Here is a 13,869-nt window from a genome sequence, read left to right on the forward strand (position 1 = left end):
GGACACCGGTAGACGACGTATCGAGGCCTTCATATTCCTTTTCTATTTTTGCGATTCGTTTCCTACTTTCCTCCACGTTCCATCACGTAGCCATCCTGAAATCATGTGGCATACCTAATTCCAAGTTTCCAACCTGCATACACCGCCGCCATCACTTCGCGAAAAATCAAGGAGGTTAGATGCGGAGCTGCTCATGCATTTAACTTTTAACTTTAGATGAAAAGAGAGCAGGGTGTCACCCTGCTTGCTTGGCTCGCTCGGTGCGAGCAAGCCCACCTGGGTTTGAGTCCGAAGGTGACCCAAGTTCGAGTCCCGAGTAGTTCTGGATGGTTTTTTTTAACAGTAGTTGTGCTCCTGCTGCTTTTAAGGAACTTGATCCAAAGAAGACATCACATCACGGTTTTTTGTTGAACACATCACGGGTTTGACCAAACGAACTCGTCCACAACGCAGAGATACGTGGGATCACATCAACGGTCTGTTTGGTTGGAGACTAGTATGGCTAAGCCAAAGTGTGGCTAGCCACACAAGTATGGCAAGCTATACAAGTGTGGCTGAGAAATTAAACGCCAAACTTTGGCAATAGTTGGCAAAGAAATTATCTCTATGACAAGTGGGCCATAGGGGCAATAAAATGTGGCAAGCCGAAGTGTGGCAAAAACCAAACACATGTCAACTAAAAGCAACTCTAAAGGGCCGACCCATTTCGTCCGACTGCATCCGTTTGGGTCGGCGCGGACACAGGGCCGGCGGGGGGGGGGGGGGGCAGGAGGGGCGACCGCTCCGGGCCCCCCGAATCCAGGGGCCCCTCCCCAGATAGCCTGTGGGCTTGCTCTAGGAAAACCATGGGCCGTGGCCAGGCGTGGACACCGGCAGACGACGTATCGAGGCCTTCATATTCCTTTTCTATTTTTGCGATTCGTTTCCTACTTTCCTCCACGTTCCATCACGTAGCCATCCTGAAATCATGTGGCATACCTAATTCCAAGTTTCCAACCTGCATACACCGCCGCCGTCACTTCGCGAAAAATCAAGGAGGTTAGATGCGGAGAAGCAGCCGTCCTGTTCGCGATAAGAACTTGCGTCCCTGCTCATTTTCTTCAAATTCCGTTCCTAATTCTGATCAGCAGTACGTGGTCTCACCGATTTCTATTTCGGGGCCTCCCAATCGCTCGAGTGTCTAGCCAGTATTCAGAACACGCTTTGCCCTTTCACCTTGGGCACTGGACAAGCACACACACATCATCGCCGATCCGTCGAGCTCTAGAGCCGGACGCGAACGAGTACAAATCGCTGAATGCCCGATGGCCGATGCCGACTCATCGAAGGTACTAGCAGCTGGGGCGCACCCCTGGCGCGCCGCCTGAGCGGTAGCTCGGCGGTGCCAGCTGGGAAAGCGTCCCTTCAGCTAGTTTGTTCATCTCTTGTTGGCACATACTGTTAGAGGTAGCATATACAAATGCGAGATATCAACTATATGAACTTAATTACAAAGTCATTTGATGAACTTCAAATATCACTGATGCAAAAGTCAAGTAGGATTACATCTGGAAGTCATGGGAAAAAATAACGGTTCCAATTGAAGCAACACCCACGCTTCCAAGAAGGCAAGACAATGATGCAATACGTATACAGAAGCTACCAACCTTTGAGCCATCACCCGCCCCCGCCTTGAATATGAACACCAGCATGACTGCCAGCGCCACCTTGTCAATCCCCCCTCCACCGGTCCTCTTCCTCGTCAGCCCACCGACCGTGCCGGATCCCATCCGGAGCACACCGTCCCTCCCGCTCCATCGCGCATACAGATAGTTGAGGTACGGAACGAGGCACATCGCCGTGAATGCCGCCATGAGCTCCAGCGTCTCGCTGGAGCTGCAGTGGTGTACTGTGGCGGGCGAGCATGCCGATGAGATGACGAAGTCCACTGCAGCCATTGATGTTGCTGCTACCGACAACTTGATGTCGTTGTTAGCTTGTTACCTGCCTATGTCAGACATCTGTATAAATGGAAAATGAAATCTTAAGCAAATTATTTTGTGATTAATTCTAATGAATTGCTCAAACAGACATCTGTATAAATGGAGTGGAAAGCAACGACAAGTTATAAGTCGAAATTTTAGAAGTATGAACCAGAACATACCTGCAAAATGTAAATGGGTTCCCTGGCACTGCACATTGACGAATGGAATTGCAAGTTCTCTTTCATATTCTCAATCCTTACTTTGCAAAGCATCAGACAGTTGTATTAGTGCCGGCTCGAATTCTTTGTTGCAGTTAAATGATAGGTAGAGAGGAAGTTAACTTTGATTCATGACCGTTGATCTGAAAGTGACACCGACAAAGCTGAGTCTCCATGCAGAGAAACTAATGTGAACATGAGACTGTAAAACAAATAGGATGAGTTGCCTGTAATTGATTGTCAACATAAAATAGTACTTTAACCCAACCACCCATGGCAGTACATTATATCATTAAAGTGAAGTACATTGAAATTTTGTAAGCTACTATAAGGGTAGAGGATAAGCTCACATAAAAAACAGCAAGGTTATGAATTTCTTCAATCTCAACAAAGTAATTGGAATTCCAAACATATGAAGTCTTAGTTATCACACAGATTAGAGAATAGAATTGGGAAAGCACAAATGAAAAGAAAATATCTGAACCATCATGCAGTCAGATTGAGAATTTAAAACTAACTCACACGAGAATGGCTCGTCAGCATTGTCGCAGAGAAAAAAAATAGAAACACATGAGAATGGAGTTAATGAGCACATGGATCACAAGCAAGCTACTGAACAGATAAAACAAAGCGCAAGAGGAAGATAAGCGACAGAATGAGATGGAGAGAGTAGAATTGTGAAAGCGTCAAAAGAAAATATCTGAACCATCATGCAATCATAAATAAAATCTTAGTTCTACATGGCCAAATCGGATGAAAGAACAGAAGCACACAAAGATCATACAGAAAATTTTATCCAATATATGAAAATTAAAAAATCACACTTTGACAATTTTACTGGTAATTAACAAACATGCGAGCACATAATCCCTTGTTTTATTTCGAAGAGGCAAAACATCAAACATCTAGCATCAAGAGAGGTTTAATCATATAATATAATGCCTAAACCAGCAGGTAAATGCAAATAAAAAGTGTGGTAGATATGTAGAAGCGTGGCAAAAATATGAAGCATGGCAAAAATAAAAGCATGGCAAATAATATCAGTGAAGGAGTCCAACAATGCTCGTCATCAAGAAGTCACGTTTTGGCTACTGGCCAGCTCAATCGACATGCATTAATTAACATGGATGTCATTTCAATTGGCATCATAGGCTTGCTAAGTACAGGACCACATACCATTACAAACATCAGCACACAACCTACAGAAAAAACATTACAAACGTCAGTGTAATGTACCTCATCTGTTGTGACCTCAATTTCAGCAGATTCTCTTGAACTCTCACTATGTGTACTGCTCCTCCTACAACAGAAAATGGCATGCAACATAACACTTGAGTTCATGTGGGATAGAGTTGTGTTCTGGTATTGGTTAATTCAACAAAAAATAAGATAGTAACAGAGGGCAGCCAACTGATGTGCACAGTTGCATCTACCTCTGCACAAATATAACTCTTGCATCATGTGCATAGTTGCAGCTACATTTTTTCATCATTTCACACCAAGCTAGCTTGACATACTGGAGCTCTTTACTAAATATGAATGTAAATAAAATCATGCACACTGGTCACCACTCAAATGAATATTGACTTCTGCAGGAGCTTCACTAAATGAATGTAAGCAAAATGAATCTTAAAAAATAGTTGTGCAAATTATAACAGCTCCAAGACAGCTAGCAATCGGTACTTTTTCTATGGATTTAGATATGGCAGAACTTGCAACAACTACAAAAAAAATATACAACAACTCATCTTCTCTGAACACAAAACAACACCGGCGTCAAGTCATACCAGTTACTGAAGGAAGCTTCAGGGCATTATCAACCGGAGTAGCATTGACTGAGATCTGCCTCCGCTTGCGCTGCGATATGCCCAAAACCTGGCTTTGAACCAAAGTTGGTCCTCGAACGGATCCATAGCTGCCAGGCTTGGTCGATATCCTGGAAGGGAAGCACCCTTTGTATCCAGTTACAGCAATCAACACATCTTCTCCTGGAATTAAGACAGCACAATCAGATGAAAATGTCCTGTTTTTTTAATCCGTGCCACACACATCTTCTCACCAGTTAAGTAACTTCAATGGCCCCCTCACATACATCACATTAATCTTTGCTTCTACAATTCGACAAGCAACAGAGAAGAGAGACACAAATGATCTTCAGACTCAAACAACTCGCCACCATCTCCTTTGTGTTACTTCAAACTGCAAGCACACGCCTAACTACCTAAGATCTCATTTCCTCCATTTTCAACATCTACATTCTCACATCAGGAACAAATGTGCACCATCACTACATAGCTTGGTTAACTAAACTAAGCTGATCTTCGATAGGGTAAAACGAAAATGAATAATCTGGAAGCTAGCACAGTTTACCCCGACAAAGTATGCAGGGCAAAAATGCCCTAAACTCGCTGCCCTCGGCCAGGCCTTGCGTGACGGCGCAAATGGGAGGGCTGGCCCCGCGAGACGGGTAGATCCGACATCGCCGCCGCCCCTGTGAGAGGGACGAGGGGGATGGGAGGAGAGCAAAGTGTTGAAATCCTCTATACTCTTGCCGATTTTTATATGAACTGAGTTTCGACTTTCGAGGCTTTGTAGTCAGATTCAAACGTTTAGGTAACAGATGGTCAAAGGCCCAAACTTCTCGACCAAACTCCAGGGTGGAGTAAGCCATCAAAGGCTTTTGCATAAAAGTGGCCGAGGATCTAAATAATGTATGTCAAGTTAAGTAATACAGTGTAAGCATTCAGATTAACTTCTGCTATAATACGAGTCATTTACACTGAAAAGTGATTCGTTTTGGCTTAAGGATTTGTTGCCACGACATGATCCTCATGTCTCCCTGCATTTTCCACTTGCAGCAAAATATGCCATCACACTGAGTAAAAGACTGGACACTTAAATCTTGAAAAGTTTCGAATAATCACAACAAGATGCTCGTTCGTCTCTAAATTCAGACTGCACTGCAAGAAGAACCCCGAGCCATAATCATGAAATACCTAATCAAACTATCCCCAACATTTGCCCAAGATTGAGCGTGTATTACTCTAAACCATCCCCAAGATTTCAACAAACTTAAGAGATCGCAGTTCCACACCCTGACCAAGAAAATAATCATTGTTCCATACTCCAAATCACAAGCCAGCAAGCAAGAAGACCTGATTCAGGCTATACCTTTTCCTTTCTCGGGAGCACGTCCTTGGCGTACGACGGTTCCACCTGCTTGAGAAGAAACCAAGAAACGCTCAAGAACGCACTCCAGTAACTCCAAGAAACAACATCACGAACGCTCATCACCTGCTCCTCCTCACCGTCCTCCATGATAACCGCCCGCTGCTGTCGCAGGATATGGTGGAACTCCAGTTCCTAGTTGAACAACCCCATCACGTCCCTCGGCACCATCATCCTCCTCCCTGCCGTGGAGCTTGACCCAAGGCGAAGGGGAAGGCGAAGTCGAGGATGCTGCCCGCGGAGGTTGGGGGAAAAAGGTGCCAGAAAGGGAACGGCGGACAGCCTGCCCTTCCCGTCGACCCACGCCACAGCGAAGCTCGACCCATCGGCGCCTCCTCCGGCGTAGTCGTGGGAGGGGGTGGAGGAACTGCTGCTGCCCGTGGAGCTCGGAGGAGAAGGAATCGCGGCGAGCTCCTTGCCCTTCCGGGGGTCCACCACCATGGCGGGGCTCGACCCATCGGTGCCGCCTCCGGCCTGCTCGAGGTGGAGGGGCGCCGCGTGGGGAGGTGGCGGCGCGAGGAGAATAATCGAGGGAGAGGAGAGAAGGCGACGGCGTCAAGCGAGAAGGGGGGCGTGCGGAGGGGACCTGGCTAGGTCTTGCCCGTCTTGGGTTTTTTTTTCTATCGCTAGCACAGTAAACGGACACGTGTACCCTGTGGTTACTCGCCGTTTGCGCGACCCCTAATGGGTTTAATATTATATTACTGTTCTTATCCCTCTATACGTACATTACTAATTAAGTATTTTATCCCTCGCATACATGATGCATAGCTCGCATCCTTCAACCGTTGACATCAACATCAGGGGAATTAATGTTAGTGTGTTTGAGAGTACAGTTAATTCATTGGGGGGTGTGTGTGTGTGTGTGTGGGGGGGGGGGGGGGGGGGAGACGGACGGGACGGGACATGCACAATCTGCTAGTGTTGATGAACATCCAATTTTACCTTTTTCTGAATTATTAAAGATTATAAATTTCACATTGCCAGATGGTATAATGCTATGGAGATTTTTGAGCATGTCACTGAATTTATTTGTGATCCTAATGTCTGTATTATATTGTGTCTTATTTATAGTTCATCTGACGGTGGCATCAATCGAAAGACGAAGCTTTTCAAAGTTAAAATTATTAAAGAACTATTTAAGGTCAAGAATGACTAATGAAAATTTTAATAGCTTGGCATCAATGTGCTCAAGAAGAAATTATTGGAAGAGATTGACATGAACCTTATCAGAATTGAGTTTGCATCGAAAAATGATATAATTTTTAAAGTAATATGTATAATTTCTGCATATGTATTTTTTTGGATGCATTCAAGTGTCCATATGTAAATTTTCATATATAAGTATAATTAATATTATTGTATGTTGTTTATACTAGGGGCCCCGAAATTTAGTTTCGTCCCGGGCCCCCAAAATCTCAAGACCGTCACTACGCGGACAAAGTGGCGGCCCAAATCCAAATCACGTCCGCGCCGACGCATTTGCGGCCCAAATTTGCGCCCCAAATGCGTCGGCGCGGATGCCGAACGGACGCTTCGCGCGCCTTCCCGCTGTCCGCCGCGTCTTCACATGGCGGCTGTCCAACTACCCGCTGCCCACGGGTCAGCTTAATTTATGACGACGGGCCCGTGCGTCAGCGACGGCGCTCGTCCTATTTTAAGCCGACCGTGCGGCGGGGCCGTCCTCATCCAAACTCGTCGTCCACATCTGCCATCCTTTGCTCCCTCGTCGTCGACAAACCCTAGCCACCACAACCACAACGAGATGGGCCTCTACTCCGGCGCCAGCGGCAGCAAGGCTAAGGGCAAGTCCCCCGCCACCCCTTTCCCCTCGGAGTTCCTCCCGCCTCCGCCGGCGCCGGCGCCTCGCCGGCAAAGGCAGCGCGTGAACGTGCCAGTGCACCAGCGGAGTGACACTGGCAGCACCACCAGCCTCTGTCGTATCCCGACATGACGCTGCCGCACGACTGACATCTGGATTCAGATAGGATCCCAGTGTCGGCGGCGTCGCGGTCGGCTCGTGCTCACGCGGAGGAGGTGCGGCGCCGGCGGGCGCTGCTGACGCCGGAGCAGCGCCGCGACCCCGCCTACGCAACCGACTCGCCCAACTGGGCGAGGTGGTTCGCCTTCGAGCACGAGGAGGCGAGGCGACGGGGCGTGCGCGAGGTCGACCGGAGGTCGCCGCCACCGGCGCTCGTCGTCCGCGAGGAGGACCAGGCGGCGGAGGACGCCTATTAGGCGGCCCTTGCGGCCGTCTACTGGGAGAGCGAGGAGGACGAGTGGCGCAGGGCGGAGGTGGCGGAGGCGAAAGAGGAGGCACGGTACGAGGCGGCAATGGCGCAGGCCCTTGCCCTCTTCGCGGCGGGCGACAGCGTGGTGCCGCCGGTGGCCCCGCCGTCCCCTATCAAGCCGGAGCTGGAGCGGGAGCCGAAGCCATCCCCCATCGAGCGCTACTCCTGGACAGGAATAGTGTGCAAGTGGGCACGCGCGCCGCCGGTCTGGATGGGAGCGACACCGGCTCGGAAGACGGCGTACCTCGAGCACTGGCGCAAGATCAGGGTGGCCGAGGAGCGCCGCGACGGCGAGTACCTCGAGATGCTCGAGCGCGATCTCGAGAAGGAGCAGCGCGAGGCCGAGGAGGAGGCGCGCCAGGCCGTGGCTGTACAGGCGGGCGCACACCCCCCGCGCCGGCACTGCTCGACATGACGGCGCTCTGGAACACGGCGTTCGCCTGGGCCGGGCCGGCGCCGACGCTCATCGACCTCAGGACACCGAGGACGACGACGATGCCTAGGGCAGCGCGCCGTCTCGTAGTTTAGGCTGTTTTTATTTTTTTTAAATGCAAATATGGACGCGTGGACTCTTGCCGGTCTTCGTGGCCGGCTTTAATGTTTAATTAATATTATTTCTTTTTTTAATATGCATGCGTTTATTTTGTTTTTGCATCGTCAAAATGGACTCAGGCTAGCGTTAGGCGCACGCGCCGACCTAAATATGGAAGCGGACATCCGTATCCGTCTAACCGACCTAAATAAATAAAAAAGCGAACAAAATCGTCGTCCGTTTAAGTCAGTCCGTTGGAGTTGCTTTATGACTGCCAAATTTTGGCTTGGTAAATTGTGGCCGGTAACCAAACAGACCCCAAATACGGCTGGGACGCCAAGAAACGCAGACATGGCTCGTCGGAGCTCTGAATCTCTAAGATGTGCAGTGCATTGCTGGTGCAGCGCAACACTGTCGGAGGACGAAGCTACTGGACTGGACTGGAGTAGACTATGGTGTCCTGTCTCTCTCTCTGATCTTGGACCCCCCGGCACCTAACGACGGAAGCTTTTTGCCTTTTTCCCCTGTCTCGGATCCTCGCAGAGATCTGGCGATCCATCTAACCCCCAGCCTCTTCTCTTCCCCCAGGCGCACATTGCCTCCGATTCACCGGCCATCAACCGACCCCGCGCGGTCCGGCATTGCCGTGCCCCTGCTCGCCGCCGCCGACTAAATGGGGTCGTTTAACGGCCACATGCTGCCAGGGACGCTGTTCCTGGCGGTGGGCCTGTGGCGGGTGTGGTCCGCCGTCGCGCGCTTCGCCGCCGACCCGCCGGCGTTCCGCGTCCGCGCGTGGTGCCCCCTCGACCTCCCCGGGGCGCCCCGCCTCCTGGAGCTCTACGTGGTGGCCGGCGGCACGTTCCTCGACATGTGCCTGGAGCTCGGCGGCGGCGTCCTCGCCGGCCGCGGCGATGGGCTCGCCCCGGAGTCCAGCCTCATCTACCTCGAGCACGCCGGCATGCTCCTCATGTTCTTCCTCTTCGGCGCGCTCGCCCTCCTCTCCCAGAAGCGCAGCAGGTGCGTTGCCGTCCTTCTCCGTACTCCGTGGATCTGTCAACTCTGTTCTTGAGTTTTTTTTAAGTTGGTGTAAATTGTAATGCCATTCTTCAGATAGCTCAAAATTGGTAGAATTTGCGTGAAATTCGTAGCACCAAAAGTCCAGCTGAGACATAAATTTGGTAATGTTTGATTTCTTTGCATAATAATCTTTTGTTAAAGGTCACATTTTATTTGTTGTCAATTTCAGAAACATGATCAGCCAGTTTTGATGACCATCTCAGATAGATTTTCCTTGATGTGATAAGCTCACTGCAATGGCGATCACCGCAGGTACCTGCCCCTGACCGACGGCGAGCTGTGCCTGGTGGCGGCGGCAGCGTTCACGTCGGAATTCCTGCTCTTCTCCTACCACTCGGCCACTCACACAGGGCTGGAGGGGTACTACCACCACCTCCTCGTCATCCTCATCGGCCTCTGCATCCTCGCCGCCGTCCTTGGCGCGCTCTTGCCGGCGAGCTTCCCCGTCGACGTCGCTGCCGGCATGCTCATGGCGCTGCAGGGGCTGTGGTTCTACCAGACGGCGCTCACGCTGTACGGCCCCATGCTCCCGGCCGGGTGCGACCGAGATGCCAGCGGCCACCAAGTCGAGTGCCACAGCCGCGCCGCAGTGGAACGCGCCGAGCAGCTGGCTAACTTCCAGCTGTTCGGGGCTGTGTTCCTCGCCTTCGTCTACGTGCTTGGGTGCTATGCCGTCGCCGCGGCCATGTTCGGGCACCCTGACCTGGCGGCCATGCATGACGAGCACGTCGCCGCCCTGGAGTGCCGCGGCGGCGGCGGCCCCTGCGCCGAGGAGTGCGTGGTCTAGTGGCGTCTGATCAGTACATATCTGTAGCTCTGTTCTTGCCTCGGTATACTCAGTAGCAAGCGCAAAACATTATGATGTGATATGTTGTTGTTAGTAGTGCTGTTTCAATTGTGAGCGACGTTTGAAATGAAACTTTGCGAAGTGAGAAAAGTTTCAAATGGAAAATACTAGCTGGATCAAAAGTTTTGCCACTTTGCTGATGCTTCATCCTACAAGTCAGTGCCTTCCCGCAGAAAATATTAATGCTCTTTTCATGTGTACTGTATGTGATGCATGCTCTCCACTCGTATCGGCAGATATGTATGTCATGGCAGATGGTAGTTAAGTGGGCTCCTGCACAAATTGCTATCAAGCTTTTATAAACCCAATCTGTTGTTTTGCAACCAGTAGCATACATCTGTACAGATGAGATTAGAAATGGTAGCATGTAGGCAACCAAACCAATAATGCGTGCCAGAGAATATGTAGCATCACGATGTATTACAGGTGCATAGTAGGCCACAAAGTCGACGTTGTAAGAACAAATAACCGAGTGCAACAGAGATAAATCGGGGCACTGTAGTATCAAAGTAAATGAGAGATGCAAACAAGCATTGTCGTTGCATGAGTCCGCATTCTAATTTTGTGGATATATATACGCTACATAGGCATGGTTGTGCAGATGTGGCCAGCAAGGCAGCAAGGATTCAAAAACTTATTACTGCCAGAAAATACTCCAGATAGAAAGTGGAGACAATGACAATAAACTGAAGTTTTTTGATGAACAAAACTGAAGCCTTTCTTCAAGTGAGACTATAGCTTGGCTAAATGTTTGGTGGACCAAGTTTATCGAAAAATATATGAACATTCACAATAAAAAATCTATATGATGTGAAAGTATATACTCCCTCCGTTTTTATTTACTCCGCATATTAGCTTTGGTCAAAGTCAAACTTTATAAAATTTGACAAAGTTTGTAGACAAAAATATTAACTTATACAATAAGAAATCAACACCATTAGATTTATTATCAAATGTACTTCCACATAGTATAAATTTGTTATCGTAAATATTTATATTTTCTTCTATAAACTTGGTCAAACTTTACGAAGTTTGACTTTAGTCAACTCTAATATGCGAAGTAAATAAAAACGGAGGGAGTACAATAGTGAATCTAATGGTATTGATTTAATATTATACTCTCTCCGTCCCAAATTAAGTGACTCAACTTTGTAGTACTAACTTTATACTAAAATTAGTATAAAGTTGAGCCACTTATTTTGGAACGGAGGAAGTATATGTTAATATTTACTTTGTCGTTTGACTTTGATCAAAGCAATTATGTGAAGTAAATAAAAACGAAGGGAGTATGATGGTATCATACCAGGAGTTAACCCTTGGCCGTCGGAGAGTGCTCGTCGGAAGTCAAAGAAGGCAGCCTGCACAAAGCAAAGAACATACGAGAACATATCCCATTAGTCTGAGCACCATCAATATGCCTCTGGAGTCTTACAAACCAAGTCGACGATAGTCAGTTTAGCCTCGTGCCTCACGGTGCGGCTGAAGTTGTGGTGCCGGAGGAAGGAGATGAACCGCCGCTACCGGAAGCGCGACACGCAGGGGAACTCCAGCTCCGGCGAGCGCTTGCGCTTGCCGGCCGCGGTGAAGCCGAGACTCGCTGGAGGTGGGGGGCCGCATTGCTCTGGCGCCGTTGCTCGCTGACTGGGCCGGGGGATTTGGGGATTGAAGGAGACTTCTATACGTGGGACCCAGAATTATGGCGCGCACCTGTGCCGGGGCGCGTCGCGTTGGGCTGCGTTGCGTCGCACTGTGGTGCGCTGCACTGCTTCGCGTCCGGTTGCGCCGCAGGCGGCGGAGCATTCCGATGAATGATTTTTTTAGTTCTTTTGGACCGTTGGACAACTGTTACAGCTCTTATATTATGATGAGAAGGAGGAAGTAGTAAATATTTTCTAAAAATTCTGTTTTTCTAGATATTTGTGTTAGTGTCGCAAGTAAGGTTGACAATTTTCATGCGAAACGGAGCAGTGGTGTTTCGTCGGTGAAAAAAATAAATTTGGGTGTGACATTTTGGGTAACAATTGATGTTCGATTTGTTTTTTTACACATGCCAAAATGCTTAACTTTTTTGCTTAAAATTTTTCACGTAGCATTAGCATGTGACAAAGAACACACACAAAAATTAAGATTTTTTGACATTTCAAAATTCATTTTTCATGGCAGGAGCACGTGCTCCCGGGAGCCGAATTGCATTTCCGCTGAAGTCCTTCTTTTAGTCCGATTAACATAAAGAATCTAGTTTTAATTTAACAAAAACCTTGTGTGATGAGATCAGCCAATTAATTTGCCCTACGGGTGGACATGCAGCGAGAAGAAAACAGAATGTACTGGATCAGCTGGGGAGAAAATGAAACTTTCAAAGGAGGGATGGTTTGCGCTCAGTGACCTCCGTTCCTTCAAAATGGCGATGCTAGCTAAGCAAGGACGGGGCTAATTTAATATTCTAACTCTCTGTATGCACAAGTCCTCTGAACAAAATACTTTTCAAATGAAGATATTCTCACTACTAGAGACATGCATCGGGGACTCGGCAAACAAGTTGCCGAGCCCTAGGTGGGGTACCAAGCACAAAAAAGACACTTGACGTGTTGGACGGAGACGACGGCTGCCACATGGTACAGATGTTTGCTGAGTGCCGATGAATTCAAAAGATATATACTGAGTACTTAGCTCGAATTGGGGCGGTGAAGCAGAGGCGGTGCAGCAGCATAGGAGCGGCCATTCGAAGCGGAGAGAGGAGGAGGAGCGTCGGAGGGGCGGCGGGTGTGCGGCTCGAACCCGATGGCGCCACGGCGGCGAGGGGAGCTCAAATCATACGGCGGCGCGGCGACGATGCAGCAGCGGATGAGCGGCCAATTCGGCCGATTTGGAGGAGAGCAGCGGCGGAACCGAAGGCGGGGGAGGTGGAGCGACCGGATCTGGTAGTGGGGCGACAACCGTGACTGCAGCCGACCAAGGTGGGGCAAAACCGGGGCGGCGGCAGCATGTAGGCAGAGGCGAGATTGGGGACAATGGTCGCGCGCGACGAAGGCCCCGGGCGGGGAGGGGGGGGGGGTTGGTTGTGGGCGGCTGTGGTGGACGAGGCGGTGGGGTCGTCGGAGTCTGCCATGGCCCGGGCGACGGGCAAACGGAAGGAAAATGAAAACGGTTGGGCAGTTTGCGCGCGACCGCAGTTTTTACATCTCCTGTAGGTGGAGATGTATATTTGCACTGCGAAGTATTGTAGTTTACATCTTTGAGAGACGGAGATGTAATTCTTTTTCCATCTACATCATCTACTGAAGAAGTGTTTTGGCCTCAAAGACGTAAAAGTTAGTTATTTTTGCATCTATATCATCTATTGAAAATGCTATAAGGAGGGGTTCGGCATGTCTAGTGTTACTGCACATGTACTGTAGGTCTGTAGCAACAACATCAGCCGTCCCTGGCCAATCCAACACCCATGAGAAACAGCTCATTACCATGAAGAAAAAAAGGAGAACGAACAAGCTCGCTGCTCGCCGCACACACACTGAACTGTTGACCGGAGAGCAGAGAGAGATAGAGGAAGGGAGGAGCGAGCAGATGAACTCTGCGCCACCAAGGATTAGGCTCTCCTGTCAAGCTCGCTACGGCGCTACCTCCCTGGTCGACAGTGCGGCGGCTGGACCTCGATGCGCCGCGGCAGTGTCCTGGCCTTCCCAGGATTCGCGGCAGGATGCCGTCTGCTGGC

The 13,869-nt window shown here is 49.4% G+C and overlaps 1 protein-coding gene and 1 long non-coding RNA gene across 3 annotated transcripts; one reads left to right on the forward strand and one right to left on the reverse strand.

Moving 5' to 3' along the window:
* Nucleotides 1–1,425: 1,425 nt before the first annotated feature.
* LOC125539738 lies at nt 1,426–6,076 on the reverse strand. Of its 2 annotated transcripts, none has more exons than XR_007296977.1 (6): nt 5,477–6,076; nt 5,354–5,398; nt 3,970–4,170; nt 3,419–3,482; nt 2,144–2,384; nt 1,426–2,000 (listed from the first exon to the last, which is right to left on the reverse strand). It is a non-coding gene; the product is annotated as an uncharacterized LOC125539738 (long non-coding RNA). The 2 variants fall into 2 exon arrangements; XR_007296976.1 differs by having other exon boundaries at nt 1,429–2,000; nt 2,144–2,325; nt 5,477–6,055.
* Nucleotides 6,077–8,630: 2,554 nt separating this feature from the next.
* LOC125534104 (transmembrane protein 45A-like) lies at nt 8,631–10,288 on the forward strand. The gene is made up of 2 exons (XM_048697400.1): nt 8,631–9,250; nt 9,563–10,288. Exons 1-2 carry the CDS (start codon nt 8,907–8,909, stop codon nt 10,095–10,097), a joined length of 879 nt encoding a protein of 292 aa, XP_048553357.1. The 5' UTR covers nt 8,631–8,906; the 3' UTR covers nt 10,098–10,288.
* The last annotated feature ends 3,581 nt before the right edge of the window (nt 10,289–13,869 follow it).

This window comes from Triticum urartu, chromosome 2, assembly GCF_003073215.2.
Source record: "Triticum urartu cultivar G1812 chromosome 2, Tu2.1, whole genome shotgun sequence".
Classification (NCBI taxonomy): Eukaryota; Viridiplantae; Streptophyta; class Magnoliopsida; order Poales; family Poaceae; genus Triticum; species Triticum urartu.